The 25,978-nt window shown below is 70.7% G+C and overlaps 1 protein-coding gene across 3 annotated transcripts in view; it reads right to left on the reverse strand.

Annotated features, from left to right (window-relative positions):
• Positions 1 to 5,224: 5,224 nt before the first annotated feature.
• The window catches only part of GAK (cyclin G associated kinase), a 38,425-nt gene continuing 17,671 nt past the window's right edge, over positions 5,225 to 25,978 (reverse strand). For all 3 annotated transcript variants that reach the window (XM_016159255.2, XM_036227358.1, XM_036227359.1), the window contains exons 12-28: positions 21,874 to 21,923; positions 21,107 to 21,255; positions 20,615 to 20,737; positions 19,705 to 19,838; positions 18,135 to 18,329; positions 17,750 to 17,867; positions 17,427 to 17,506; positions 13,416 to 13,609; positions 12,686 to 12,835; positions 12,126 to 12,602; positions 11,788 to 11,970; positions 11,218 to 11,328; positions 10,810 to 10,926; positions 7,101 to 7,322; positions 6,641 to 6,789; positions 5,773 to 5,949; positions 5,225 to 5,695 (exon numbers count right to left, since the gene is read on the reverse strand). In XM_016159255.2, the coding sequence (XP_016014741.2) occupies positions 5,594 to 5,695; positions 5,773 to 5,949; positions 6,641 to 6,789; positions 7,101 to 7,322; positions 10,810 to 10,926; positions 11,218 to 11,328; positions 11,788 to 11,970; positions 12,126 to 12,602; positions 12,686 to 12,835; positions 13,416 to 13,609; positions 17,427 to 17,506; positions 17,750 to 17,867; positions 18,135 to 18,329; positions 19,705 to 19,838; positions 20,615 to 20,737; positions 21,107 to 21,255; positions 21,874 to 21,923 (2,731 nt within the window). In that variant the 3' untranslated portion in view covers positions 5,225 to 5,593. The remainder of the gene's footprint in view (positions 5,696 to 5,772; positions 5,950 to 6,640; positions 6,790 to 7,100; positions 7,323 to 10,809; positions 10,927 to 11,217; positions 11,329 to 11,787; positions 11,971 to 12,125; positions 12,603 to 12,685; positions 12,836 to 13,415; positions 13,610 to 17,426; positions 17,507 to 17,749; positions 17,868 to 18,134; positions 18,330 to 19,704; positions 19,839 to 20,614; positions 20,738 to 21,106; positions 21,256 to 21,873; positions 21,924 to 25,978) is intronic.

Below are 25,978 nucleotides of genomic sequence, written 5' to 3' on the forward strand. Positions count from 1 at the left end.
CGCGACCCGTTTCTCAGCGCACGGTCGCAGAGAGATGCCCCGCCGCTCGCACGGCCGGCGGCCCGCGGCGGGGAGGGGGCGTGAAGGTCACTGCGGACCCGCCGCTCCGCCCCCGCCGTCCCCGCAGCCCCGCCCGCCTGCCGTGCTGCCCCCTCCCTGGGGCCTCCGGGATTGCCTCTGCGGCGGAAGTTGCACTGCGGGGACAAGTGGGGTCGCTGCAAGGTTGGCGGCTCAGCCTCCCGCTGGCGGCCCCGCCATGGGTCCCGTGACCCGGCCCTGCGGTCCCTGCACGCTGCTGGGCAGGGTCAGGGGTCTTCCGGAGCCGCCCAAGGCTAGCTGCCTGGGCGGTGGGCGCACACACCCCTGGTGGCGGGGTGTTAACTTGTTACAGCTTCGCCGGGCTGAGTCATCAGGCTCCTGGGACCTGGAGTGGAAGCGGTGGATCCTGGGGTTGTCCATGCCCCTGCCCCCACTCCTGGGGGATCGCTCCCCATGCTCGTCTCCCCACCTCCCCTCACCCCCTCTGGAAGCTCAGCCTGAGCTCCTACCTGCCTGTGTCCCCCAGTCTGCTGGGCACCCCTGCCCCCAGCTCCCGCCCCTCGCTGACCATCTCCAGGCCCAACCGTGGCCAGCAGGAGCCTGGCAGGGCCCTCAGCAGGCAAGGGATGGGGGTGCAAACGGGTGGAGGAGCCCGCCACTGCTCCCTGGGATTGGGGGCCCCAGAGGCCCTGGGGGAGACTCAGGTCCAGGACACACAGCTTCAGGGTCCCAGGGTCCTAGGGCCATGGAAGTGGCCCTAGCACTGTCCACTCCTGTCACCCGGATCCGGGCCAGGAGCAGGGTCGGGGCTGCCCAGAAAGGTGTGCCTGGGGACAGGACACAGGACTCGCACCAGGGGTGCAGGGGCCCCGTTCTGGCCCCCCCGTCCGGCCTCCCGGAATGTTTCACTTCTTCAGGAAGTGGGTCAAAGCCTCGGGCCTGGTGCGGGTCTGGGGACAGGTGCTCTGCAGAGCGGCCACTGTCTCCCAGTACCTGAGGGTCTTGCTCAGACGTGGTCACCCAGCCCTCTGGCACCCTCAGAACCTGGAAGTGGAGGCGGAGGGGGGGAGAGGGGGTCCAGGGGCGAGAGAAATCACTTATCCCCACACACGCCCCAGGCCTGGGGTGACCCACAGCTGACATCCTGGTGGCAACGCCACAGAGGACCCCAGAGGTGACCCTGGCTGCGTCCAGGGCAGGCCCCACGCGCGATGGCCCCTGCTGCCCTCGCAAGCCGCTGGCAGGGAGATGTCGTCCCATTGACCTCGCGGCAGCCAGGCTGGGCCGCACAACCTGCGCGGGTCAGGCAAGCTAGGCCCCGCCCCGCCCCGCCCCCGCCCCCGCCTCGGCTCCGCCCCCGCCCCGCCCCCCGTGCTGCAGTCCACAGAGGTCGGGCCGTGTGCTGGCCACGGGGGCCGCGGGGCCGACTGTGTCTGCTTCCGTCTCTGTCTCTTTCTCCTTCCCTCCCTCTCCCTGCGGGGTCACCACGCACGTCAGCTGTGGGGTCGCCGTCTCCGTCCTTACTGCTCTTCCGCTCACCACACACAGCAGCCCCAGTCCTTTGCCCAGGCCCTGAGCTAGAGGCGGTGGCCCGACCAGGCCTCAGACCCACCCAGTGGCAATCTGGGGACAGTGACTGATACTCCGGGGCCGTGAGAAGGTCTGACGGGCAGTGCCAGCTCTGGGCAGGAGGTGAGGACAGGAAGTGCCCAGTGGTGGGTCCGCTCTGTGTCTCGCCTCCACCTGGATGCTGGCCCCCGCCCCAGCAGGTGAGCTGGTGAGCAGTCCCCAGGCCCGCGGGGAGCAGGAGAGACCTGTGGGGGCCGGCGGGAGACAAGGCTGAGGCCAGGGCTGCGCGGTCAGCAGGCGGTCAGCGGGAGGCAGGCCCAGGACAGTGGGGAGGTGGGAAGGGACGAGGCCCGGGAGCTGCGGGAGGGGAGTCCCACCAAGGGGTCTTGCCAGCTCTTCAAAGCACCTCCCTCCAGAAACTGGCCAGGGACCCCTGACCCACAGCAGGGTTGTGCTGAAGGAGCCGCGGTGGTGCTGTGAGAGCCCTGCCGGGGTCCCCTCGGACCCCCACACGCACTCCGGATGGCAGAGGCAACCCCCAGCCCCTCTCCGGAGGCCCCTGCCGGGCACCCCTCTGCTCCTTCTGGGGAGGCCTGGCCGAGCCCTGGTGCTCCAGTGACCCAAGCACCCCCACCCCAGGGCCCTGGGAGGGCTTTGCGGGAGTTGTTCTTCATTCTCGGAGTGGGGGCCGGCGGGGGGGGGGGTCAGCACACCCTGTGGACGCGGACCTCGTAGTGCTGCATGATTCTGCCCCCAGCAGCTGCCCTGTTTCCTGCGGGACTGTACACCATCAAAAGGTAATAATGTAAAAAGCAAAGATGGGGACCCTCGTGGCTCGTTGGGGTCGGGCTGGGCCCCTGTGGGCTGCCGGTGCCCCGGCTCCTCCTCCGCCACGGGCTCCTGGGGGGTGGAGGTGCCCAGCCTGCCCTCGCTCTCACGTCCCGAGGCAGCGCTCTCCGGCCTGCAGTCCTTTTCCACAGGGCCCCCCGGGCTGCTTCTCAGTGTCCCTGGCCGAATGGGCCCCCGCGGGCCCCTTGCCAGGGCCCGGGTCAGAGCACGTTGAGGGCTACCCCTCGCACCCCTGCTCAGACCCCACCGGGGGACAGCCTCCCACTCCCCCCCCCGGCCTCCCCGCTGTGCCCCCCTCAGTCTCTTGTCATCGCCCAGCCTGTCACACAGCACAGGGCGTGGGGCCCCCAGAGGCAGAGTGTCAGACTTCCAGACATGCTCACCTGGTGCCAGGGCCCGGGGGCCGAAGCAGCGCTCAGCTGCTGGGAGCCCGAGTGGCTTTAGTGACGGGACAGGAGTCACAGTGCCGTGGTCCCCAGGGGGGGGTCTCTCCCAGGACAGTCCACAGACTTGGGGTACAGACTCAGACCCAAGGCCGAGACAGTCCTGGGGGTCTCTCACATGAAGAGCGCCAGCCCCGGCCACCAGGGCCCTTGCCCTGTAGGGAATGAGTTGGGCCCGTATAGGGCTCCGCTGGGCACCCCAGTGTGAACGGGGTGTGCGGTCAACTGCTCTGTGGGACCTGCCACAGAGCAAGGCCCCCATGCCACTCCAGTGCCCCGCACACCCTGAGAGGCTCTCGCCCTGGACCAAAGCCTGAGCCAAAGTCTGGAGCGGCGATGTTTGACTGGCCTCGGCACGAGCAGGCGGTGCTCGGCCCTGCTGGGCCCTGACCCCAGAGGCACCGCGGTCACCGGGGGCCTGCGTGGGGGTGGGCGCCCAGTGGCATCACTGAGCAGATGGGTACTCACCCCGCCCATGGGCACCTGCGGGAGCCTGGCCAGGGTCCTGCCACTGGCTGAGGCCACACGGCCCGGGGAGGATCCCTGTCAGCAAGGGTCTCGGAGGGTCCTCAGAGGAGCCGCGCAGGGACTGAGGGCCCCGCCCGGGAGCTGCGGGAACAGCGGCGGTGCCACAGGACGGAGGCCAGCGTCGGGATGCTCGAGGCCCAGGACGTGCGGCTGGACCCACGGACACTCACTCCCATGGGGCCCTTTCTCCTGACGCCGGACCTAACACCTGGCCAAGGCCCGAGGGTGCATGGGAGCTGGTGGGGACGGAGGCCGGGGAGGCGGGTCTGGGGGGACGGGCGTGTGCGGACGCAGCGCACCGGTCACCCAGCGGTCACCCAGCCCGCCGGGCGCACGTGCAGGGGGCTGCCCTGCCGGCTGGGGGCAGCAGAGAGGAGGCCTGGGGAGAGAATGGGGAGGCGGCACGGGGGTGTGTCCTACACCAGGTCCTCGTGGGAGCCTGCCCGAGTCTCGAGCAAGGACCTAGTGCTGGGCGAACCGCTTCCCCGAGGCCGTGGCGGTTCGCCAGAGACCGGAGTCACCTGTCCCCTTGAGCTGGGGCATGGGCTGGGCACTGCATGCCGCTCGGCCAGTCTGCGGCCCACGTGGTCAGTCCCTGGGCCTGTGGACTTCTGCAGAGCGGCTGCCACACAGGGCTCGCGGCCTGCAGGTGGGAGCCGCTGGGGCAGACCAGGCGGAAACGTGACGGTCGCTGCCCAGCGCGGCACATCGGCGCTGGTGGGGGCAGCGCAGGGGGGGCCACCCGGAGACCGACGGCTGAGCCGCTGGGCCCGGCCCGCGGAGGTCCACGCCAGCGACTCCACGCGGCATCTCTGCACCTAGCCCGTCGCCCATCGTCTACGTGGGCGGAGCTTAGCCCCCCCCCCAGCACCGCCCCAGACAGCCGCCCAGAGGCGTCGGGCCCGGCAGCAGCTCTGAGCCGCAGGTCAGCTTCCACGGTCTGGGCTCTGGAGGGGACACCTTTGCTCGAGGACGTCGGCGCCAGGTCCCCACAGGCGGGACGCAGCACGGGAGGCCCCTGATCAAGGTGGACATCGCCTCGACGCCCACCGCAGACGGCGGCAGTGGGAGCTGCCCGCCTCCGGGCCACTCGCCTCCCGGGACGCGCCCGGGTCACCTCGCGCTCCACTGGCGTCACGTCCGAGTCGGTGACCCGCTCTCTGGGCGAAGGTGAGGGTCCCCGAGGCCTGCACTGCTGGCCTGGACTGAGGGTGGGGGACGAAGGCACGACACCCTCGGGCAGCCAGGGCTGAGCTCTTGGGCCTGGTGGACAGACAGACCAGCCCGCAGGAGGCTAGGACGCCACCGCTGCCGTCACCCGCCCTGACGCATGGCCCGTCACCCCCCCACCACACCCCCGAGACGGAGCAGCTGGCGCCTGTGCCACAGGCCTCGACTCAAAGAAGTAGTTTTTGTGCTGAATTCGCTGAACACCAAAGGCCCTGCACCCCCCTGGCTGAGAACGGGGGATGCACAGGTCACAGGGCCCTCTGCTCCCACAGGGACAGCGTCCGGGCGCCTGCGCTTTGACCACGGGTAGTGACCGCGGGGCACAGCCAGCGCCCGGAGAGGACCGACCTCCAGACCCCGAGCCGTGGGGGACCCTTCGGTCCCCACACTGCCTGCCTTCCTGCTGCAGGTGACCACCGGCCCGGGCTGTCCTGGGGCCCAGAGAAGTCTCGGGCCAGCGGCGACGAGATGGCCAACCGGGCAGTGCGTGGGGTCCCCGTGCTGTGCCTTTGAGGCCAGACGACGGCAGAGCAGTGGGGAGTCGGGGACTCGGCACGGACACGGCGTCGTCAGAAAATAGTTTAATTCTGTACAGGCAGCAGCCAGGCTGATTACACGGGAGACGGACGCTCACGGGCGGGGCCGGGGGAGGGGTTGGCCACAGACAAAATAAATCACAAACTGTGACGACTGTGGGAGGAGCGTGAATCAACACTTTCCTTTGAGAAAGAGGAAAAAAAAGAAAAAGCCGAGAGGCTTCGGAATGCTTTCCGGTCTCGCGGCCGGATGGATGGAGTCCACCCGGTCTGCCGCGGGCTGGGCGCGGCACGGCGTTGTGCGGGCCCACGGCCTCGGGGTGGGGGGTTGGGGGGGTGGTGGTCCTCACGGTGGAGCCCAGCAGGTTCCGGCTTCGCGAGCCGCGTGCACAGCCGGGCTCAGAAGAGGGGCCGGGCACCCTGGGTCTCGAACTCAGCCCAGGCGTCACTCAGCTCCATGAAGATCATCCGCGCCTGCTGCTCGTACGGCTGCCCGGCGGCCTGCGGGAGCGGCGGTGAGGGCAGCCTGGCGCTGTGCCGGCCCGGCCCCGCCCCCGCGCGCCCCGCCTGGCGCTCACCTTGTCCGGGTGGACGACCAGCACGGCCCGGCGGTACTGCTTCTTCACCTGGCCGGGCGTCACCAGGTCGGCCATGCCCACGGGCGCCCAGCGGCTCTCGCCGTCCCACAGCACGGTGTGCAGCGTGGAGAGCAGGGCGCGGATGTTCCTCTCCTTGCCCTCGGTCCACTCCAGGAGCTGCGGGGCGGGCGGGCGCTGCAGACCGGCGTCCCGGACGCCGCCCCGCCCCGGCCTGCAGCTAGCGGCCGTCGCCCAGAGGCTGGCCTGCTGACCCCAGTGCGCTGGCCCCGCCCAGCAGCGAGACAAGGCCGGGCTCCCGGGCGGCCTATCAGGTGACGCTCAAGGCCATGGCGCCCAAGGTGGCCTGCAGGCCCAGGTCACCGCCAACCCTTCAGCAAGGCCACCCCCAGCACCCGGTGACGCTGCGGCACAGTGGGACCCGGGGGCCGGGCACGGCAGGCCTCCCACGGGCCCGCTGTCCCAAGCCGCTCCCCCCGAGCCAGCTCACGTCTGGCTAGGTGTCCTGAGAGAAGCGCTTAGCCACGGAGGGAGAGGCCGAAGCCCCCGCCCTCGGTCAGCGTGGAGGAGGCAGCCGGGCGGCCTGCGCCCTTCCTGCACTCGCGGAAGGCTCACTCGGCCTTGTGGGAAACGGCGCACACTCTTCCTGTGCGACGACAGAGGCCCAAGGCAGCTACTGCCCATTCGGGGTGCAGGCCGGATGCACCCAGGGACCCCGAAGGCTCCCCGCAGCCTCTCGGCGAACCCCAGGGCCCCGTGGCGGCCGCGGGGGACGTGCTGTCCGCTTAGACAACCTGGGGGAGCACAGGTGGCCCAGGGAGCCCCGCCCGCCCCGGCGGCCACCGCGCACCTTCAGCTTGAGCGGGTCTGCGTCCCGCGCCTGGTCCTGCCTCCGCATCTCGGCGATGGTCCTCGGGCCCCTCCTGTCGGCCTTGGAGGAGAAGCCCTGCGTGGACAGCAGGTCTTCGAAGTCACTCTCCGACACCCGTGGCTTTTGAGCTGGAGGACGGAAACTCTGCTGAGGGACACTCGGCCCGCCCGGGATGCGGGCGCCATGTGACACTTCAAAGGAGAGGCAGCCGGGGGTCGCCCTCTCTGGAGCACGGCAGTGCGCTGCTGGCCTGCGGCCGTCGCAACCGCACCTCCACGCCCAGCGCTCGGAGCAGGGGCCGCGAGGGACGCGCCATCCCCATGACGAGCACCGCGGTCTGAACCCCGCCCCCACCCACGGGGGTGTCCTCTGAGCACGAGGCTGCGGGCCCCCGAGCTCGCCCAGGTTTCCCCGGGGGCCGCGTGTGGAGGAGACTCACCAAAGCTCGGGGCGCGGATGCCCCTCTCCTCTCGGCCGCCGATCACGCTGAAGTTGGCAGCATAGTTAGGCCTTGGCTGTGAGGCTTTGGGGGGCGGCTTGGCTTGGGAGGACCGTGAGGGACCCTGGGCAGGGGACCGACTTGTCTGCCAGGAACCACTGCCCTTGGGTGGCGCGGCGGCTTTGGGACCAAAGCCCCCCGGAGCAAATCCAGCGGGTGAGCCTGGGGAGACAGTCGCGGCAGGCGGCCGTTAGCAAGTGGGCCCGACGGGCGGCCCTGGGGGGAGGAGGCCCCGAGCTGGGCAGTCTGCAGGGGCGGGGCGGGGGCGGGCGCACCCCGCCCCCTCGCTCTCAAGGTGCAGGGCCGGCTCTGCAGCTTCTCCCTTTCACACTGAGCCACAGGAAGCTGCGGAGCCAGCCAGGGTGCTCGGCGTCGGCTCGCGCTGCACGAGCCGCCGCAGGCGCCGTGAGCACGTGCGTGAGGCCCGCGTCCCCTCCGGGTGAACGCGTCCCTGTCCGCGCGCGCTCACCCGAGGAAGCCGGCCCCGGGCCCCCCGAGTGGCCGGCCGCGCGAGGGCCCGGGTGCTGCGCGCCCGCGCCTGCCGCCGGCCCCACTGCTCGACCGCCCCGAGGGGTGACGCGCCATCGCGGTTTCCCGGTGGCACCTTTCCGGGTGCCAGCGTGGCCGTCCGCGCGCCCCGGGGCTGGAGCGCCTCGTCAGCACTCGCCCGGCAGGCCCGTGACCCCCTCATCGCAACGCTGCTGCGGAGCCTGACTCGGCCACGCCCGCCGCTCCACCTGGAGGCGCGGAGGCGCCCGGCGGCGCCCGGCGAGGCCTGGCCGCGCCTGCACGGCCCGGAGGCCCGGATCGAGTTCTCTGTCGAACGCGTGCTCTGAAAACGCTCTCCGCGCGTCTGCCGCTTGCCTCCGCACCCGGCCCCCGTCAGCAGGGCGGAGCACGGAGTCCTCAGGAGCCGACGCAGCCACGTTTCCTGTTGCAGGTCGTGACCCCTAAACCTCGCCCTGGGCCCCAGAGGGTTTCCGCGTTTCACACTTGAGCCTGTGACCGACTGCGCTGCCCGCAGTGAGGCGTGACCTTTGAGGCGAGGTGACCTTCCTGCCGCCAGGGAGACGGCCCATCGCCCGGCACCGACGGCAGCGGCTCCCGCGCCTGTCGCCAGCCAGCTGCCCTCACTCAGACGGCTCCGCGTCCGGCCGCTGCTCGGCTGACCCAGCGCCACACGGCCTCGACCCCGGCTGGGCGGCGGCCTCCGCGCTGCTCCTTTGCCGGAGAACGCCCCGCCGCCCGGTCTCCTCCCCGCGTCTGTGGGCTGCCGGGCCGTGAGGGGGGGGCTGGGCTGCCAGGCCCCGCGTGGCGCTTGCTGCGTAGCTCCGGCGCACATGTCCTGGGTCCCACCTGAGGCTCCTCGCCCCCAGCGGCCGCGAGGGCGCTGTCTCCGTGGGCAGGCCCTGTGCGTGGCGCTAAGGACAGCGCACCTGCTCGTCTGCTGGCCTCACATCTGCGGCCGAGGCGGGACTCGCTCCAGCGTCAAAAGGGTTCCGGAGTTTGCCAAAGGTGAGCCACAGGGACCGGCTCCTCCCCCGCAATGCGGGCAACGCTCCTGCTGCCTGGGCTGCCCGGCTGGGACTCGGGGGCACGGCGTGCCCGCCTCGACCGGCCCTCAGCCGGTGCGGTCTTCCCCGCTGTGTAGTTGGGCCGGGGGGCCGTTCGGTGCCTGTCACCGGGGTGGGAGTGCCCCCCTCGTCACCAGCCCGCTGACCCTTCTGCCACGACCAGGCGCTGGGCCCCGTCCAGAGCCTCTTCTGCTGATACGGTCACGTGACTTCTGCGGGCCGGGTGGGTGGCGGGCTGGGTCACCTGCTTCTGGAAGGCGGTGCCAGCCTCGCCCGGCTGCGGGGGGCCCCGCGTGGGTGTGCGTGGGACCGCCTGGCGTCTGACGGGTTCTGCTCCCCTGCACTGCTGTGGACGCCGCCTGATTCCTCTGCTCGTGCTCTCAGTCCGGCCCGGTGCCAGGGTGACTCCAGCTCCTCCGGCAGGGGCGGCTTCCCACGGCGAGTCCGTTTGGTGACCGCGGAAGGCTGCAGCGACGGGCCCCTCAGCGGGTGGGGGCGCTGCTGCTGAAGACTGTCCCCCTCACGCACGTCCAAGCCTTCACGGGCGGCGCAGGCACTCCCCTGCCGGCCCTGCGCACAGCCCGAGGCGACGCCGCTCCGCCCCCGGCCCTGGCGTCTCCGGGGCAGCGGCTCGTCTCTGCCCGTCACCGTTCCGGGCCCCGTCCGGGCTCTCGGCACGCCCCCCCCCCCCCCCCGCCTGCCCGGGCTCTCGGGCCCGACGGCATGCAGCGCCACAGGGCCACTCCTCGGTCTCGCCGGTTCAGACGTTCCCGTCACTCAGGGCGCTGCCTCCCCCGAGACTTCCCGGGTCGCTGGTGGCACTCTGAGGGGAGCCGCTCAGGCCCCCAGCGGCTGACCGTTTCTGACTTCTGGCTCGAGTCTACGAGGTCAGCAGGGTGACGGTTCACGCGGCTCCTGTGCCGCCAAACGTGCCTCTGCTTAGCGCCCGGGACACGAGCTTCCTGGCTGAGGGCCCCGCGCGCTGAGGGGACGTGCTCCTGGCACGGCGACGGGTCCCTGCGTGCCGCGCGCGCCTCGGCGCAGTGCGGGCAGCGCTTCCCGAGCCTGCCCGGCCTCTGTCCGGCCAGCCGCGCGGTGCCGTGGCGACGGGGACGCTGTGGTCTCCGGCCGCATCTGTCTTTGTCCTCTCGCACCTGCCATCGCGTTTGGGATTCTGTGTCCCCAGGGCTGACGGAAGCTCTCGGGCCACAGTGCAGGCCTGAGGGCGGGCTCCGTCCGGAGAAGCCCCTCCCCACCAGACCTGGAGCCGACAGCCCAGGCCGCACCCCGAGGCTCCGGGTGGCCCCGTCTCACGCTCAGATGGCCTGCGACAGAGGCTACGCGGGTGCGGAACACCGAGGACAAACCCAACTCCCGGGAACGCCCCCGAGAGACACTGCCCCCTGAAACGCCAGGAAACCACCTTTAGAAAGGACTCCTCAAAGAACGACAAACCCTTGGGACCCAGCAGGTGCCGGCGGGAGCCCCTGCAGCCGCAGATTAGGGAAGAGGCTGCCCGGGGCAGGCAGGGGCGAGGGCTTGCTGGGCACCACGTTCCCACAGGAGACGCCACCCAAGGGCCAGATGCTGACTGCCCTGAGCAGCAAGCATTCCGAGGAGACGTGGTATCAACCTGGAGAGTAACAGCCACCCGGCCACCAAGGACGAAGTCCTGACACTCACGGCCTCTGAAGGACTCACACACTATGTGCTCTTGGAGGAGCTGCAGGGGCCTCTGCAGCCGCTGTCCCTAGGGTGTCGGATCAGTTCTAGGGGACTCAAGGCTACGATGCGAGGCCCCTGCTGAGTCCCGGCTCCCCAGACAGCCCCATGCATACCACGATGCCCGGCTGGCCCAGGCCCGGCACCAGTCTGCCATGGTGCCAGCTGGGTTAGGGCCCCGCGGCAGGGCAGACCGGCTACTCCTGCTGCTGTGGCCTGGGTCTTGGCGGCGCAGGTGAGGGCCTGTCTAGGGCGCCTGAGTCTGGTGAGAGAGCAGGACGAGAGGACAGACGACCGAACACTCCCACGAGCAGCCCGGCACTCCGTGTAACCCGCTACGTCCCGCACAATACCTTGGAGGCTGGCACTGAGGTCGCCGAGGTCTGCGAACGGATCCAGGCTCTGAGGCTTGGTCTGGCCGGCTGGGGGGCCGGCGGGGGCCGGCTGGCCTCCGGGAGAGAAGAAGGGGCCTGGAGAAGGGCGAGGGTGTGAGGCGGACAGCTGCCTGGCCCTGTGCTCCCCGGGGCCCGGCCTGCACCCCCGGCCCCCGCTGCCCAGGCCAGCCCGGCAGTGCGCGGGGGCCCGTGGGTCGCGCGGACGCGGGGGACGCCCCCCGAGCCCAGGCTTCATCGCAGCCTGTTCGCGGCCGCTGGCGCTCCCGCCCTTCGGCCCTTGCTGGGGGGTCCAGGGCTACAGGTGGAGAAAGGCACCAGGCCCAGTGGGCACCCTGAGGGGAACCGGCTCCAGGGCCCGCGTCCTACCTTCCGCGGCTGGCATGGGGGCTGCCGCCTCGGCCCACGCATCCCACCCTCCCAGCAGGTCCGGGTGGCTGGCCGAGGCTGTCACCTTGCTGAGCTCTGCTGGCACGTCCCCTGGAAGACAGCAGTGTGTGGTCTGCCCCCTGCGGACCCTGTGGGGACCCGCCAACCACGAGCTCCCCCTGAGCCACGGGCAGCCGCAGCCAGCCTGCGGGTGCAGCTGGCCCAAGACAGTGCTGGCCGAGCGGGCCCCGGGCCAGGCCGCCCCAGCCCACGGGGGCCGAGCTGAGCGAGGGGCTTCCCCAGCTGCTGTCAGCCCCCTCTTCCTCCCGGGCCGAGGACACGTCACGGCCACGTGGACACACTCCCTGGGCAACGCGGCCCGTCCCTCCTCTGCCCGGGTCCTCAGAGGCCTCCCCCGCTCCCCACCGCCGGCTGGCGACACACTCGCCGTGGCCGCACGCCAGCACCCCCACAACCTGCCTTCCACGCCCCCCGGACAGGGCGGAGGACCTGGAGTGGACGGAGGGCCGGCAGCCACGCCGCGTCAGCCAGGGCCGCGCGGCCGCTTACCCAGCTGCAGGAAGTCGGCGCTGCAGGCCGGGGGCGGGGCGCTGTGGGCGGAGGGGAAGGGTGCGGGCGGGGCGGGAGGGTCCGCGCGGAGAAATCCGCAGAAGGGGTCTGGCTGGGGCTGGGCCGGGGCGTCCAGGTCGGAGGTCAGCAGGAGCGCGTCGAACGGGTCGGCGGTGGAGACCCCTGAGAGGCGGGCGGAGGTGAGAGGCCGGCAGACGCGGCCACGGCGACAGGTGCACCCTCGGCCCCGCCCTCCACGGAGGTGCGGCCCGGGCCTCAGGGCGCCACTCCCGCAGGCACCCCCCCCCCCCGGAAGCCCCGCGGCGCAGCACACGCACCGGCAGGCGCGGGGCCAAGGCCGTCGTGGGGCGTGCTCCGCGGGCCTGGGGCAGGGGCCGGGCTTGTGAAGAGCAGGGGGTCCTCGCCACCGAGGAGGTCGCCTGGGGAGGCCTCTGGAGCAGCCTCGGGGGTCCCCAAGAGGGAGCCGAGCAGGTCGGCGTTGCTGGGGGGGCCCCCGGAGGCCTGTGCAGGGGGCGCCGGTCCCGCTTCGGCGTGCAGCCCCAGGAGGTCGACGCCGTCCCCCGGCCCCGCGGGCTCCTGCGGCGAGGCCGGCGAGTCCGCGTCCAACACCAAGGCGCGCTCTGCCGCCCTCGCTGCCGGGCCTGGCGCGTCCTCGGCAGCCGCGTCCCTGCTCTCGGCTGGGAACGCTGCTGCGTCCTCGTCAGATGGCTCACTGTCCCCTCCGTCCTCAGCTGGGGCCGGTGGCATCTCCTTGACAAAGTTACTTTCTAGGACCGGCTCTGAGTCCTTGTCCTCTGAAAAGAAACGGCCGGCTGAGGCGGCTGCACGGCAGGGGCTCCGTCGGCCGGGGCTCGGGCCGCGTGCCCACGGCGCCTACCGTGCCAGTCCAGCGTGTGGAGGAAGTGGTTGGTGTCCGTGCTGCTGCTGGTCTGTGGGGACTCCGGCTCCGTGGGCTCTGTGTCGGGAGACCCCGTCTCGGCGTCGTACTGAGCAGTGGAGCCCGGCTGCCGGGGGAGCTCTGGCTTCCCTGCCAGGGCAATGGGGCGTCAGGCCCGGCCGCCCGACTGGGCGATGCCCACCACGGCCACGGCCACGGGGAGCCTGCGCCGACAGCCCCGGGACCGGCCTGCGCGCGGACCCGCGTGTGCTCGGAGCTGCCCCGGGCCACGTGTGCACACCGGTACACACACGACCAGAACACGCATGTGCACGGCACGCCCGGGCACGCGCATGCCGCACACGCGGTTCTCAGGGACACTCGGCTGTCTTCACGGAGGAACCGTGGAAGCTGCAGACCCAGCGTGAGGAGCGTGTCGTGGTGCACTGCCCTGCGACCCGTGTGCGGCTGCCCTGACCAGGACGGCTGGGCGGCCCGAGGGGTCGTCCAGGGACGCGCGCCCTGCAGCGCCGGTGGCCGCGTGGCCCCCGCGGTCCAGGGCGAAGCCTCGACATCCGGGTCACATCTGAAGCGGGCGCGCGCCCAGCAGACCAGCGAGGGCGCGTCCGGCCCGAGCGCCCGGCCCCACGCTCGGCCTGACCCCAGCGGCCTCGCGGGGCGGCGTCGGAACCTGGCCCCCACGAGCGTGCTCAGAACACGAGGGTCTCACCAAACTTCGACAGGATGTCCTGCTGCTCGTCCCGGCTGGAAAACAGTATTTTGGGGTTCAGCCCCCGCATGCTCGCGCTCTCCCAGGGGGGAGCCTCCCGGCCGGGCCTGTCTCTGGGCTGCACCTCCACCTCCAGGTTCACTTGGAACAAGTCCGGGTACTTCTCCTGGATGTCACACGCGTCCAGGTCATACCTGCAGGGGGGGGCCGCGTGCCCGTCAGGAAGGCTGTGACACGCTGTACGGGCCGCCCAGCGTCCACCAGCAAAGAGCCCAGAGCAGGGCCGAGTGCCGCCCGGGCGCAGGATGGCCGCTGCGCCTCAGGACGGTCTGTGCACACGGGCGTGCGCACCGCGGGGCCCCCCGGGAGCTCGGCACGTCTCCGCGAAGACGCTGCCTCGAAGACCCCCATTGAGGGCCGGCCACAGGCCCGGCAGTGTGCTGGCTGAGGGCCCGGGGGCGGCAGCCGCCTGCCCCTGCCGGGCTGGGGACAGGGACGAGGCCGGCTCCTGGACGGCAGCGCCCGGGGCGACCCACAGTGGCGACCTCGGCTGCCCTTTCACTGGGCTGTGCGGACTCCGGGGACTCCCCGGTGAGCCACGCGCCCCGAGGCCACCCCCAGGGACTCTCGCCCTTGTGGACAGGCCCCGCCCCGCCCCCACAGGCTCCCACGGCCACCTACTGTGCGGCGCCCGTTGTCGGGGGGGGGGGGTGCCCAGCCGCCCCCGGCCCGCATGGCGCCACTGGCCCCGACCAACCTCTCCCACCGGGGCGACGGGGCTCAGGGGAGGGGGCAAAGCCACGGCAGGCTCCGGCTCTCACTCCTCAGCACTTGACGCGCAAACTTGGTGAGCGCGTGCGGCCCTACTGGGCGACATCCAGCAGTTCTGACCCCTCCCGTTCCCGCGAAGACACGGCTCCCTCTGCATGCGCCCCCCTCTTCCCCCCCGCCCACTCCCTCCGGGCCCAGGGGCCCCCACGGCCCACCTCCCGTCCTGGCTGGGCGCCAGCAGGACGGCACGGGCGGCCCCTCCACCAGACGGGAGCAGCGGAAGCAGGAACCGTGGGCGGGGAGCCCAGCGGGCGGCAAGGGCCGGGGAAGGCCCCGACGCCCGCCCACAGGAGGCGAGGCCAGGCAGCACGGGCGGAGGGGGCGCGGCGGGGTCCCCGCAGAGGGGCACATGGCCTCTGCGGGCTCAGCTCCGGGCGCCGCGTGGGTCACCACCCATGCCCGCTCCCCTCCCCGCTGGCCCCCAGAGACTGCCCCGGGCCCAGCCCGCCTGCTGACCCGGCAGGCCGGTGAGGGCACAATGGGGTTTGTGAGAGGTACAGGAGCAGCCCCCACAGGCCCTGGGTTTCAGAGGGCGCAGGGCCCAGCACTGACCTGTGTCACAGACTGCAGCCTGGCCCACAGACACACCCGGGGGGCCCGCCCTTGCTCACAGGACGCCCCACGGGGGGCAGACCTGAGAGCACATCCCACTCATGGCAACCCAGACCCCTCTCTCGCCGTCCCGTTCCTAGGCCCTCTCCGCACGAGGGCCCCACCCGTGGACAGCATGTTCCCGCCCCGGCAGGGCCACCCGGCAGCCCCCTCCTTGACCGAGCTGGAGGCGTCACAGGCAGGGTGGCGACCTGAGGGCACTTTGGCTGTGTTTGGCTGTTCCCGAGCTGTGTGACCAGCACGTTAAGAAAGTCCCTTCTCGACCCAGGAAGGTCCCCGTGCCTCTCTGAGCCACCCCACCCCGCCCCGGGCAGCCGGTCCTCGCTGTCCACGGCCCCGCGTGAGGCCTGAGCTGACGACGGGGTCCTGGGCCTGCGAGCCGCTCTGCGCGGGGCTGGCCTGGGCAGAGCTGCCGCCCCGCGAGGGCCAGCTCGTCGCCCGCCCGGGGGCCACGCTGGGCCCCTCCCGCTCTGCGGCCGTGAGGACGCACGCGGCCAGGCGCAGTGTGGCGACCGCGAGAACCGCCCTGTGCCCCCCCACGCTTCGAGTCGCTCCTGCCCCAGGGAGAGGTCGGCCCGCGTGGTGGCTGAGCCGGCGGGCGCACGTCGCAGCGCACACACCGCGGCGCCAGGTGCCGGGACGCACGTGCCGGCCTCGCCGACGAAAGGCGCAGAGGCCGCGGGGGCCGCGCGTCCTGAGGGCGGCCTCGGGGACACAGTGCGAGCGTCTCCCGACTCCGCCCTGTGCCGGCGACGTGCTCGGCAGCTCCCTGCGCCTCGGCCACTCTAGTCGGGGTGCACGTGGCTGACTTGCGCCTCCCCTGTGCTCACGCCCACTGGGGTCTCGCTGGAGAAGTGACCCCACTGCTGACCGGCTGCCTCGTCACCCACTCCGCAGGCGCGGGCCGTGCGTCGTGTCTGAACACCGTCTCGGCCTGAAGACACCTGTGACTGACTTCCACTCCAAAGGACACTCACTGGAGACAGAACTCCAGGCCGCCCACGCGCGTCTTTCAGCACGTGAAAGGGTGTCCCCAGGGACGCCTGGCTCCCGCCGGCTCCCTGCAGGGCCGCTGTCGGGCTTGCGGGCCGGAGGCCAGGGGCTCGGAGCGACGGCTCTGGCCTTCGGCACCCGCGGTGACGCGCCTGGCAGGGGCTCCTTCCCGCCGACCGAGGGCCCCCTCACGAAGGCGGCTTTGCGGCCACAGCGCGACGCTGCTCGTCGGTGCGAGGAAACGTTTACCGATAAACATTCTCGAACGCTAGTTCTGTTCTCTTTCTCCTCCTAGGACTCCAGTAGGAGCGTGCGGACCTCGTCCCGGCCCCGATACCTCTCACGACCCTCTCTGTCTCTCCATCAGTTTTCCTCAGCCTGAAGGTATCTGCTTTGAACTCACGACTTCTGTGTTCTGGGGGGTCTGCTCCGCTAGGAACCCACGGGCTGAGCTCTTCTCCCGGGGCCCGGGCCCCACGGCCGCCACGTCTCACGCCGTGCAGAGCCCCAGCGGAAGCCCCTTCTTCCTGCCCCCCCCCCCCGACACAGTGCCCCGTTGTCGGGAGCCCCTGTCTGCTGAGTCCAGCGCCTGAGTCACTGTGGCCATCACCACCTTCGCCTTCTGGTCTCTGGTGACAACGGCTGCACGCACGCCTGCTCAGGTTAAGAACCGTTGAAGCTCGGGGGCTATCTTCACAGGAACGCCAAAGCTGCGACACTTCCTGTCTCTGTGGCATCTTGTCACACGGGCACTTCACAACTTTTTTTAAGCGCCAACGTGAAAAAGACAATAAAAAGATGATAAAAACCACTTGAAAGAGTGGCCCTATCCGGAAACGTGAGCCGCGCACCCCTGGCCTCCTGACGCTGGCGGCCGGAGGGGGGCGGTGGGTCACTAAGTGCCGCGTGCAGACCCCGCGTGACACGTCCCCCAGGAGCCGGGCCGGGCCCTGACAGCTCCAGGTGGGTGGGACTTGAGCCGGCCGCGGAGGGTGCAGGCTGGGGACCTGTGGGCAGCCGCCTCTGAAGCCGCCTGCTGGAACACGAGAGTCTGGGTGTGCCCCACACGCGTGTGTGAGCGTGCGAGAGACTGAGCAGCAAGAGCAGCCGGCAGGCGCGAAGGCCCCGCACGCGGAGACCGTCCTGCTGAGCTCAGGCCGCACCGGGCCGGCGGCCGAGGGCCAGGTGCGCAGCGAGGCCAAGAGCCACCGTCCTCACGGTCGGCGTGAACGGAGGGCGCGGTGACCCAGGACTGCTGGACGGGACACGGGACGGGACGGGCGGCTGCCCCGCTGCCTCCCACGCCGGCCGGCACCGCCCCGGGCCCTTCCCGGCCCCGCCCAGCGGAGCAGGCGCCGCCTCAGGTGCCGACCGGAGGTGCCGAGCCGCGAGGGCCCGGCTGCTGCTGCCACCTCCCGCTCGCGAGCAGGGCGCCCCCGGCGAGGCGCGGGCGGCCGTGGTCGAGGGGGTCCTGAAGCGAAGGCGGCTCTGCGGGCAGACCCGGGGTGGAAGCCCGCGTGCGGCGCCCCCCGCCCCCTGGACCTCCCCCCCCCGCCCCAGTGCGAACCCACACACTTGGCAAACTTCACAGTGGCCGCGTTCCGAGGCACGAATCCCGTGTGGAACTGGACCTGGAACATCTTCATGGACGCCATCTGCAGGGCGCAAACGAGAGGCACCCGGAGCGCCGCGTCGCGCTGAGACAGTCGCCGCACTCCGGGCGCCTCGGGCACATGGCGGCGGGACGGCAGCGCCCCGCGAGAGGCCTCCCGGGGTCGCGGAGGGCAGCCCCCAGACCCCATGCGGGCGGCCGTCCCGCGGCGGGGGGACCCGGAGGCTGCACGGGAGGCGGGGACAAGGCGGGCTGCCACGGGAGCCCCGGCCCACGAGGAGCTCACCTTGGCCTGCAGCCTTCCGCCCAGGGTGGACCGCGCGTGGTATATCACGATCAGCACGTCCCCTTGCACAGTCGTGCCCAGGGGAATGACCGCTCTGCCGTCCTCGATCTTAAAGTCCCTGTGGGACAGAACGAGAGTGAGAGGCTGTCTTGAAGAGCAAGCCTCGAGCTCGCCAACGCCGACCTCCGACGCTCTGGTCTTGCTGGTGTGCTACCGAGCTCTCTCGGGGATGACCCGTCAGAGCCGCCCCAGCCTGCCATCACGGGGCTCCCGCCTGCCTGCCGGGAACAGCCCGCGAGGCTGCTCGCTGCTCGTGGCCCGGACCCGAGGACGGAGAAGGCTCGCGCGGCGGCCCGGGGGAGGGCGGGCCCGCCCCTGAGCTCACCTCATCCTGTCGTACTCCTGGGACGTGGTGGCCACGCGCTCGTCCCCCACGTAGACCTCGCAGAAGGGCCTGCAGCCGCTCCGCTGCTTGTTGAAGAGCGGCACGGGCGTCATGACGACGGCCCGCACCAGCACCGGCTTGCTGTGGGGCGCGATGGGCTCCTCGGCCACCATGTCACACACGTACTCGATGTACCTGCAGGGGCGGGAGGCGCGGCCCGTCACGCACGCTGCGCACAGCCTGCACGCCTCTTCACGCGCGTGCTCTGTGCTCCTGGCAGCACATGCGACCCTTCCTCGGCCGCACGAGTTTCACTGCTGTCAGCAGCGTCCTAGCTCCACGCCCCGAATCTGACGCCGGCATTTCCGTTCAGCGAGAAACGTTTTCGCGCTTCCCGTCCGACTTCGTTCTCGACTCCCGGGGTGCTGGGAAGGAGGCCGTGCGTGAACTCGGAAACGGTCACGGATCCCTCCGCTTTCTGCCACCGACCTCCGGTTCTGCCCTGCCTCGGCCTGTGAACGCAGCCCGTACGATTTCCGCTCCTTCGACCTGTGGCCCTGACACGGCCCAGAACACGACCTTGCCCGCTGTGCCCTGTGCCCCCGCGAGGACGGCGTCCCTCTCTGCCGCTCTGCGTCGGGAGAGCTGCGGTGGGCTTCCTGGGCGTCCCTGTCCCTGCTCGGTGTCCCCTGTCCGAGGTTTGCTGCTGTCCCTGACTGGGGGCGACCTCGACGACGTTCTTCACTGTTCCGTGAGGCGGCCCGGCAGGGGTGCGGGTCCGGCTGCTCGGTGCCACTCGCAGGTCTCTCCTCGTGCCTGGCCTTCCCACGGGACTTCCTCACCGTCCCCACGCTGCTGCGGGCTTGCACGTCGCCCGCCTGCTCTGCGAGCATCTCCGGCTCCTGCAGGGGAGTCTAGGTCTTGGGCGCTCCGACCACGTTCATCCCACAGGGAGGCACCCTCAGGCCCTGGCTCTTCTGCGCCTGCTCTGACTGCCCAGTGGAGACTCAAGAAGGCCGACGCCCACGCCCACACCTCACTGGTCCGCACGCCTGCTAACTCCGCCTGCTGCTCCCCAGGGACGCCAGCCGCTCTGCAGGTCCCGGGCCGGCCACTGCTCAACAGGTCTCAAGAGTCAGGAACCTAACACTGGTCCTGCTACGGGCTACTCGCTAAGCAGTTAGGATGGAAATGTGCTCCACACACCTGCATGGCTCCCAGGAGGCAGCCTGGGTGGGGCCCCAAGGCCTCCCACGGCACGGCTAACCACCCCCTTCCCGCTCTGCCCCCAACTGGCGGCAGCTGCTCCACAGGCACCACTCGGGGACCCAAATGGATTTGGAACACGGGAGGAAAAACGGTTTCCAGGTTGACATGTTTAAAGGGTCAGCAGTTCCTCATTTTGCTCGGGGCCCAGGCCCTGCTCTCCAGCCTTTGTGGCGGGTGGGCCTGGGTCCTCGCCAGCACAGCAGGCCGTGGGGCGGGGCCCCAGGCGCCAGGCCCCGCGAAACCAAGCCCACCGCCCAGGGCCCACGCCTCACCCCGCGTCCCCAGGCGGTGGGCGCGGTACCTTTTGTGGGACGGCCAAATGCCCGGCGGGCAGCGCTTCATGCTGAACATGTAGACGGCAGCCTCCGCGGTGCTGAAGAGCCGGCAGAAGCACAGGAAGGAGCACACGGCCACCGCCGACGCGGCTCGCCCGTCCTAGGACACACGGCACGGGGCGGTCCTGACGCCGCACGCGGGGGCCGCGGGCGTCCCGACCCCCGCCTCCCCTGGGGACAGCAGGGCCCTGCCTCTGGGCTGCACGTTCTGGAGCTTACGGAAATGCACCCGGTGACGTGCCAACCCAGCCCAAAAAGCACAAGACGGCCGCTTTCTGCAGCCGGGCCTCGCGCTCACCCTGACGGAACCCTCGCCGTCTCTGCCGCTGTGGCTTCGACCACCCCAGCGCAGAGGCGCTACCCTTTGTCCGTGTGTCTGGTGGGAGCCACTGTGACGCCCACACACCTGAGCCCTGCTGTGCAGCTGCGGCTGGAGAGAGGCTCGTCCTCAGCCCCAGCAGGCGGGCCAAAGCCGGCGTCCTGCGGGGCGGACGGGCCCCGGTGCGGCTGGGCAGGACTCCCACCGGGAGATGGAAGAATGCCGCGTGGGGGCCCCTGTGTCCCCCCGTGTTCCAACGAGAGACGCTGCCGCCGCCCGTGCGGGGGCCTTCCCTGGGGGCCCCGGGGGGCCAGAGAGCGCAGCGTCCACACTGCTGGACGAGGGCAGGTCGCACGAGGCCGGGACACGTAGGCCCGGGGCCGCCGGCTGCAGACGCCAGGGCGGGCCCTGCGCCTCCGGGGACCCGCCGGGAGGCCCCGCGCCAGCCCCCGTCCTCAGGAGGCGGGCCCCGCGGCCCCCTGGCAGCACCGTCGCCAGGCGAGCCCCCCCCCCCGTCCTCGCCCCCGCCGCCTGCGCCCCGAGGGCCCGGCACTCACCGCGCAGTGCACCACGCACACGTTCCTCGGGTCCTGCCGCAGCCAGGCGTGCATGCTCCTGCAGAGGCCGTGCAGGCGGTGCAGGTCGGGCGCCCGCCGCGCCGCCCAGCCGCACTCGAAGACCTGCGGGGCAGGGCCAGGCTCGCGGGGGCTCCGCACCCACGCGCCCCCACCCCGCGCGCCGGCTCCCGCCCCCCGCCACGGGACGTGTGCAGCTCCGGCGACGAGTGCCTGGAGCCGGCCCGCTCGACGCACGGGGCCGGCCGTGACGGGGTCTGCGTCCCGAAGCTTCCTTTCCCGGGGGGGGGGCCGCGGGGCCCCAGGCGAGCGGCAGCACGGCGCCGCTCGGCCGACCCGACTCGACCCACTGACCGCCCACCGACCGCGGCCCCCGTCAGAGCCCCGGGGAAGGCCGGGAGCCGGGCGCCGGCCCCGCCGAGGCGCGGACCGGTCCCTGAGGGGGTCCTGCGGGGGCGAGGCGCGGCCACGCACCCGGCTGTGGAACCTGGACGGCCGGTACGTCCTGGGGGACAGGTTGTAGACGGCATAGCGTCCGGGGTGCTTGGCGTCCAGAAACAGCCGCACGTCTTCTATGTGGTTTTTAATGGCCGACTCCACGCCTTCTGCCGGGAACGACATCACTGCAAGAGACAGCCCACGTCAGCAGCCCGCTCCGGGGACCCGTGCGGGGTGAGGGCAGGCTGCCCGGCCCCTGGCTGGGTGGCCGGCCACGCACAGGCCCTGTGCTTGCGCCCTGCGCGGGTGGCTGATCGGCGCAGTGGGAGCTGAGGGGTGATGCAGAGCCCCCAGCGGGCCAGCCGTTTGCGAGGAAGGCTATCTGCAGCCCCAGCTGGACAGCAGGGTCTGCCCGAGGCCTGGGACACAACACAGGCTGGGTGTCTGGGTCTGGTTGTGCTTTTGATTTTTGCTGGAGACCCAAGTTTTAAATTTGCATGACCTTGCATCATTCCTCTCATGACCTCAGAATTCCAGAAAGTTCCAGAGGGGAGAAGCTGGGATGATACTGGCGCTGTCTACCACAGGGCCTGGAGGTGCACTGGACTCAGGGACAGATGTCCTAGGTCACCCTCGGGCCAGCGTGTGGCTGCCCACGAGGCACACTCGCCTTCCCCACGGGCCACGCCCTCACGCCCCGCCTGACGCCGGGGCGAGGGCTTTGGCCACGGCCAGCACCTCGTGCCCCAGCTCCGCACGGGGAGGGGGCGGGAGGGCACTGATGGCCACAGCTGCTGACGTACCTGCAATTCTGGATGTGATGTAGGATATGTCCAAATCCCCCTTCGCATAACTGGAATTAAAAAGCACTCAGTCATCGCAGGAAACTCCTACGGTTCAGCAGCAAGATCTTAAACCACAGCGAGTCCCGCAGAGGCCGCGGAGGGCGGCGTCACCGTCGGGCTGCAGCTCCTGGGGCACGCTGTGTGTGTGTGTGTGTGTGTGTGTGTGAGTGTGTGTGAGTGTGTGTGAGTGTGTGTGTGTGTGTGTGTGAGTGTGTGTGTGTGTGTGTGTGTGTGTGTGTGAGTGTGTGAGTGTAGCATCTGTGCACGTGCCCGTGTGCAGAGCTGATGTCCACATGGGAGGTGGATGAGAAATCAGACACCGCGAGCGCGGGGGCCGCGTGCGCCCAGCGGAAGGATCCTTTCTGACTCAGCGCCATTCCGCTTCGGAGCCGGCGCCGAAGACGGACGGTGACCAAACTGTGCGAGGGAGACTTCCGACCCAGCACGCCACGTCTGGCCACCACGAAGAGCCTCCGAGGCGGAATCGGAGCTGGCAGGGCAGCGCGCGGCCACGCGCACAAGGCGGGCGTCCAGGAACGAGCTGAGAAGAGACGCCTGGACGGGCTCGGGGGACGGGCTCGGGGACGGCGCGGCGAGGGGCCCCGAGCCTCAGGCACGCCGGCGCCATCTCGGGAAACCGAGAAGCAGAGGGAACCGGCTGAAAACCCAGTCGGGGCAGCCAGGGCCGTGGGACAACGGCGGAAGGTGCGTGCACATACGGGGGCGCCGGGGGAGGGGGGGCAGGAGCTCTCAGGACACGCGAGAACGAGAACGTGCCCGAACCACAGACCCACGGACCCCAGAGAACACCTGGCCGGGCGAAAACCAGGAGCACGGCGCCTGGGCACCAACGCTCGGCAGAAGGTCAAAGACGAAGACCAGGGCCCGAGGGAGGCCGGGCGAGGAACCACCCGGAGGAACGGAAGAATCCCACCGACCTCCTGGAAGCCGGGCCAGTCAGAAGAGAACGGGATCAACATTTAAAGTGGTAAAAAGAAAAAAAACCACCAACTCAGAATTCTGTGCCCTGTGAAATTACCCTCCAAAAGTGAAAGAAAACTAGAGCCTTTCTCAGACAGACAGAACCGGACGGGATTTGCTGCCGGCACACCTGCCTTGCAAGAAACGTTAAACGCTCTTTACACAGGAAAATGACGACACGAGTCAGAAACTCAGCGCCATGGAGACCGAGTGTCCCCAGTCCGGTCATAACATGGACAGACCGCAGCAACCAGGCAGGCGACCTGACAAGCGTGTTCTATAGAATTCACCGGAAGACACAGTCGAGCAGAGGGGCCGACGCCTTGGGGAGGGAGAGAAGGGGAGGCCTGCCGGCGGGCGGGGGCTCAGAGGACGGCCGCGGGGCTCGCAGGTCGCCCGGAAGGCCTGGCTCGGCCGAACGGGAGAGGGGTCTCTCCTGTTGGGGGACGGCAGGCCGGAGTCAATGACAAACCCCCAAAGTAAGGTCCACGTAAATTACAGACGCACGTGCACAAAAAAAGTTAGAAACACACTTAACCACTCTGAAACGTATTTTAAAACACGTCTAACCCATTTAAAATGGGGCATGAAAAAACTTCCCGCCAAACGAGAAAACAGGACACGAGGAAGCCACAGGTGTGCCCACGGGGTAAGTCAGACACCAAGCACAGAACCAGAGAGAGATGAGCGACAGAGAGAAACTTCCTGCCGCGTTACCTTCTTCACAGAACAAATCAGTACTTAGGACGCGTGAAAGTCAATTAAAAAGGCAAAGCCTGACGTGAAAAGAGGGAGGGCGAGCACAGGACACACACAGGACGCGCCTGTGGCCAGCAGGCCACGGCCACGGCCGGCCTGACCCGGGCACCCGGTGCCGAGGTGGCGCACGGACCGGGCAACGCAGCACCCGTGGGGCGCAGGGGCGGAGCGAGCGCCAAGCGCAGGGGCCAGGCGCTGCAGACACGCAGGGCCGGGGCCGCGGCACCCGGCAGGACGCTGTGTGAGGCCGGGCGTGTTGGCTCCAGGGTGCGGGCAGCCGGGAGCTGCACCCCCAGCCCTCGAGAGAGACGCACAGACCGCAGAGGGAAGGCCCAGGCCGGGGCCCGGCTCCCAGGACCCGGACCCGCTGCCGGCAGCTGAGGGCGCGCGCAGGGGGCCTCCTCTGAGGTCGGGCCCCCGGGGCTGCTGGGCCCGCGCACCGCCTGCTGAGGGCTCGGCCCGCAGCAGAGTGGGCTGCCCAGGGACCCTACAGTGTCCCTGTCAGCCGCCCCCAGGCCCCGAGCCGGGCCTCCTGTGGCAGAGCCCTGGGTTGCCGGAGGCCCTAGCTCGTTACGCAGGGCGCCGGGCGCCGGGCACCTGGGCCCGCGAGCAGAGCAGCCCACCCGCCGGCCGCTGGGCCCTCACGGTCACACGCACAAAGGTCACAGCCGCCAGTCACGTGTGAGCCCGTGGGGAAAGGGCTGGGAACGTCTTCTGCCAGCGTGTTGCCCAAGGCCCCGCTCTGGTGTGACCCGGGCAGTCGCCCTGCGAACTCCCGCGCCTGCCAGTGCCTCAGATGCCCCCGTCCGCCCGGCCAGTGCGCCTCTGAGGCTCCGAAGGCCCCAGCTCGGGCCACGGGCACCCCAAGTCAGGGTCCCACTGCGAAGCAGCCCTGCCCTCGGGGACTGGCCAGTGTCCAGCCACAGTCCAGGGGCCTCGGCCGCCGCCGCAACCCACCTTCTCAGTGGGGAGAGACGAAGAACAGGCCCGCCCCACCCCTTCTGCAGTGGGCACGCGGGCAAGCGTCCTGGGCAGGAGGTGGTCACACACAGGGCTGACCGCTCATGCACGGGGACAACCCTGGCAGGTGTCGGGTTCCAGGAGAGCGCGCGCCACATGCACCTCGCCCACGCGGGCAGAGTGGCCAGGCCCAGGCTTTGCCTCCATGTCCGGTGCATGCCGGGCAGGGCGCCTCTGCCCAGGCGCCACGCGGAGCCGAGTGACCACAGGAAGAGGACTGGACGCTGGGTGCCGCCGCGGACCCAGCCTCGCCCCGCAAGCGCTCCATCCACAGCGGACCACCCTCCCCGGCCTCGCAGGGCACTGTTTACCAAGCTGCACTCCCGGGGCCACGGAGGCGGGCCCACAGCCCCACGCCCGCCCCTGCTGCTGGCCCCGCTGGGGGCTTCCAGCACCTCGCGCCGCGAGCAGCAAACGCACCCAGCTCCTCGCCCGGCCCGGCCTCTCTCTGCCCAGCACGAAGCTGGTGCCGGGGCCCAGGGCATCGTCGGGAAGGCGGCCCCTAACCAATCCGCACGTCTCTCTGCGAGGGAGGCCGAGTCGCTGCCGTGCCCAGGAGCCGCCCGTCCTTGCCATCGGGCAGCAGCCTCCGACTCGGGACCCGGCCGAGACCCTGCAGCGTCACTCGGTGGGAGGAGGGCGGCGGGAAGGGGGCGGCCCGCGGGGCCGAGGGGATGGCCGGGCACTGCCGCACGTGCAGAGCGGCCCGCGGCCTGGTGCCGTCGCCCAAGGCCACCCGCCTTTGGCATGGGGGTGAACGGCATGGGGTCAAGTAAGCACTGAGTGGTCACTGCCCGGAATCCAGCCTTGGCCCCGGCTGCCCGTCCCCACGGTCGGGACCCCGAAGGGCCCACACTAGGACAGGCACACGCCACTTGCTAGCCCGAATCGGGGTGTTGCCGAGGGCCACAGAGGCACGTGGCCCCCGGGACTGCACGACACCTGGCCCCGGCGGGACCCCATCAGCTCTGCTCCCGATCGCGCCAGGGACCGAGCACACGAGGCCACGGCGGTGCCCGGCACGTCCCGGGCACACGTGCCCTCACACACGTCCACGGCTGCCCACAGACACCCCCGTGCTCACACCCCCCATGTGCACTCCCACACACCCCCACGACACGCGAATGCCCACGCCTGTGCTCACACGCCCTTCGCGAGGGCGCGTGCACTCCTGGCCCCTGCATGCCGGGGCTCACACGCCCTTCACACTTGCACACCACACATACACATACGCACGTGCACCCCTCGCACACGCGCCTTCGCCTTCGCTGGCGACGCGGTGAGAAGCACGCAGCAGTCGCGG

This window comes from Rousettus aegyptiacus, unplaced genomic scaffold (genome assembly GCF_014176215.1).
Source record: "Rousettus aegyptiacus isolate mRouAeg1 unplaced genomic scaffold, mRouAeg1.p scaffold_m13_p_10, whole genome shotgun sequence".
NCBI lineage: Eukaryota > Metazoa > Chordata > Mammalia > Chiroptera > Pteropodidae > Rousettus > Rousettus aegyptiacus.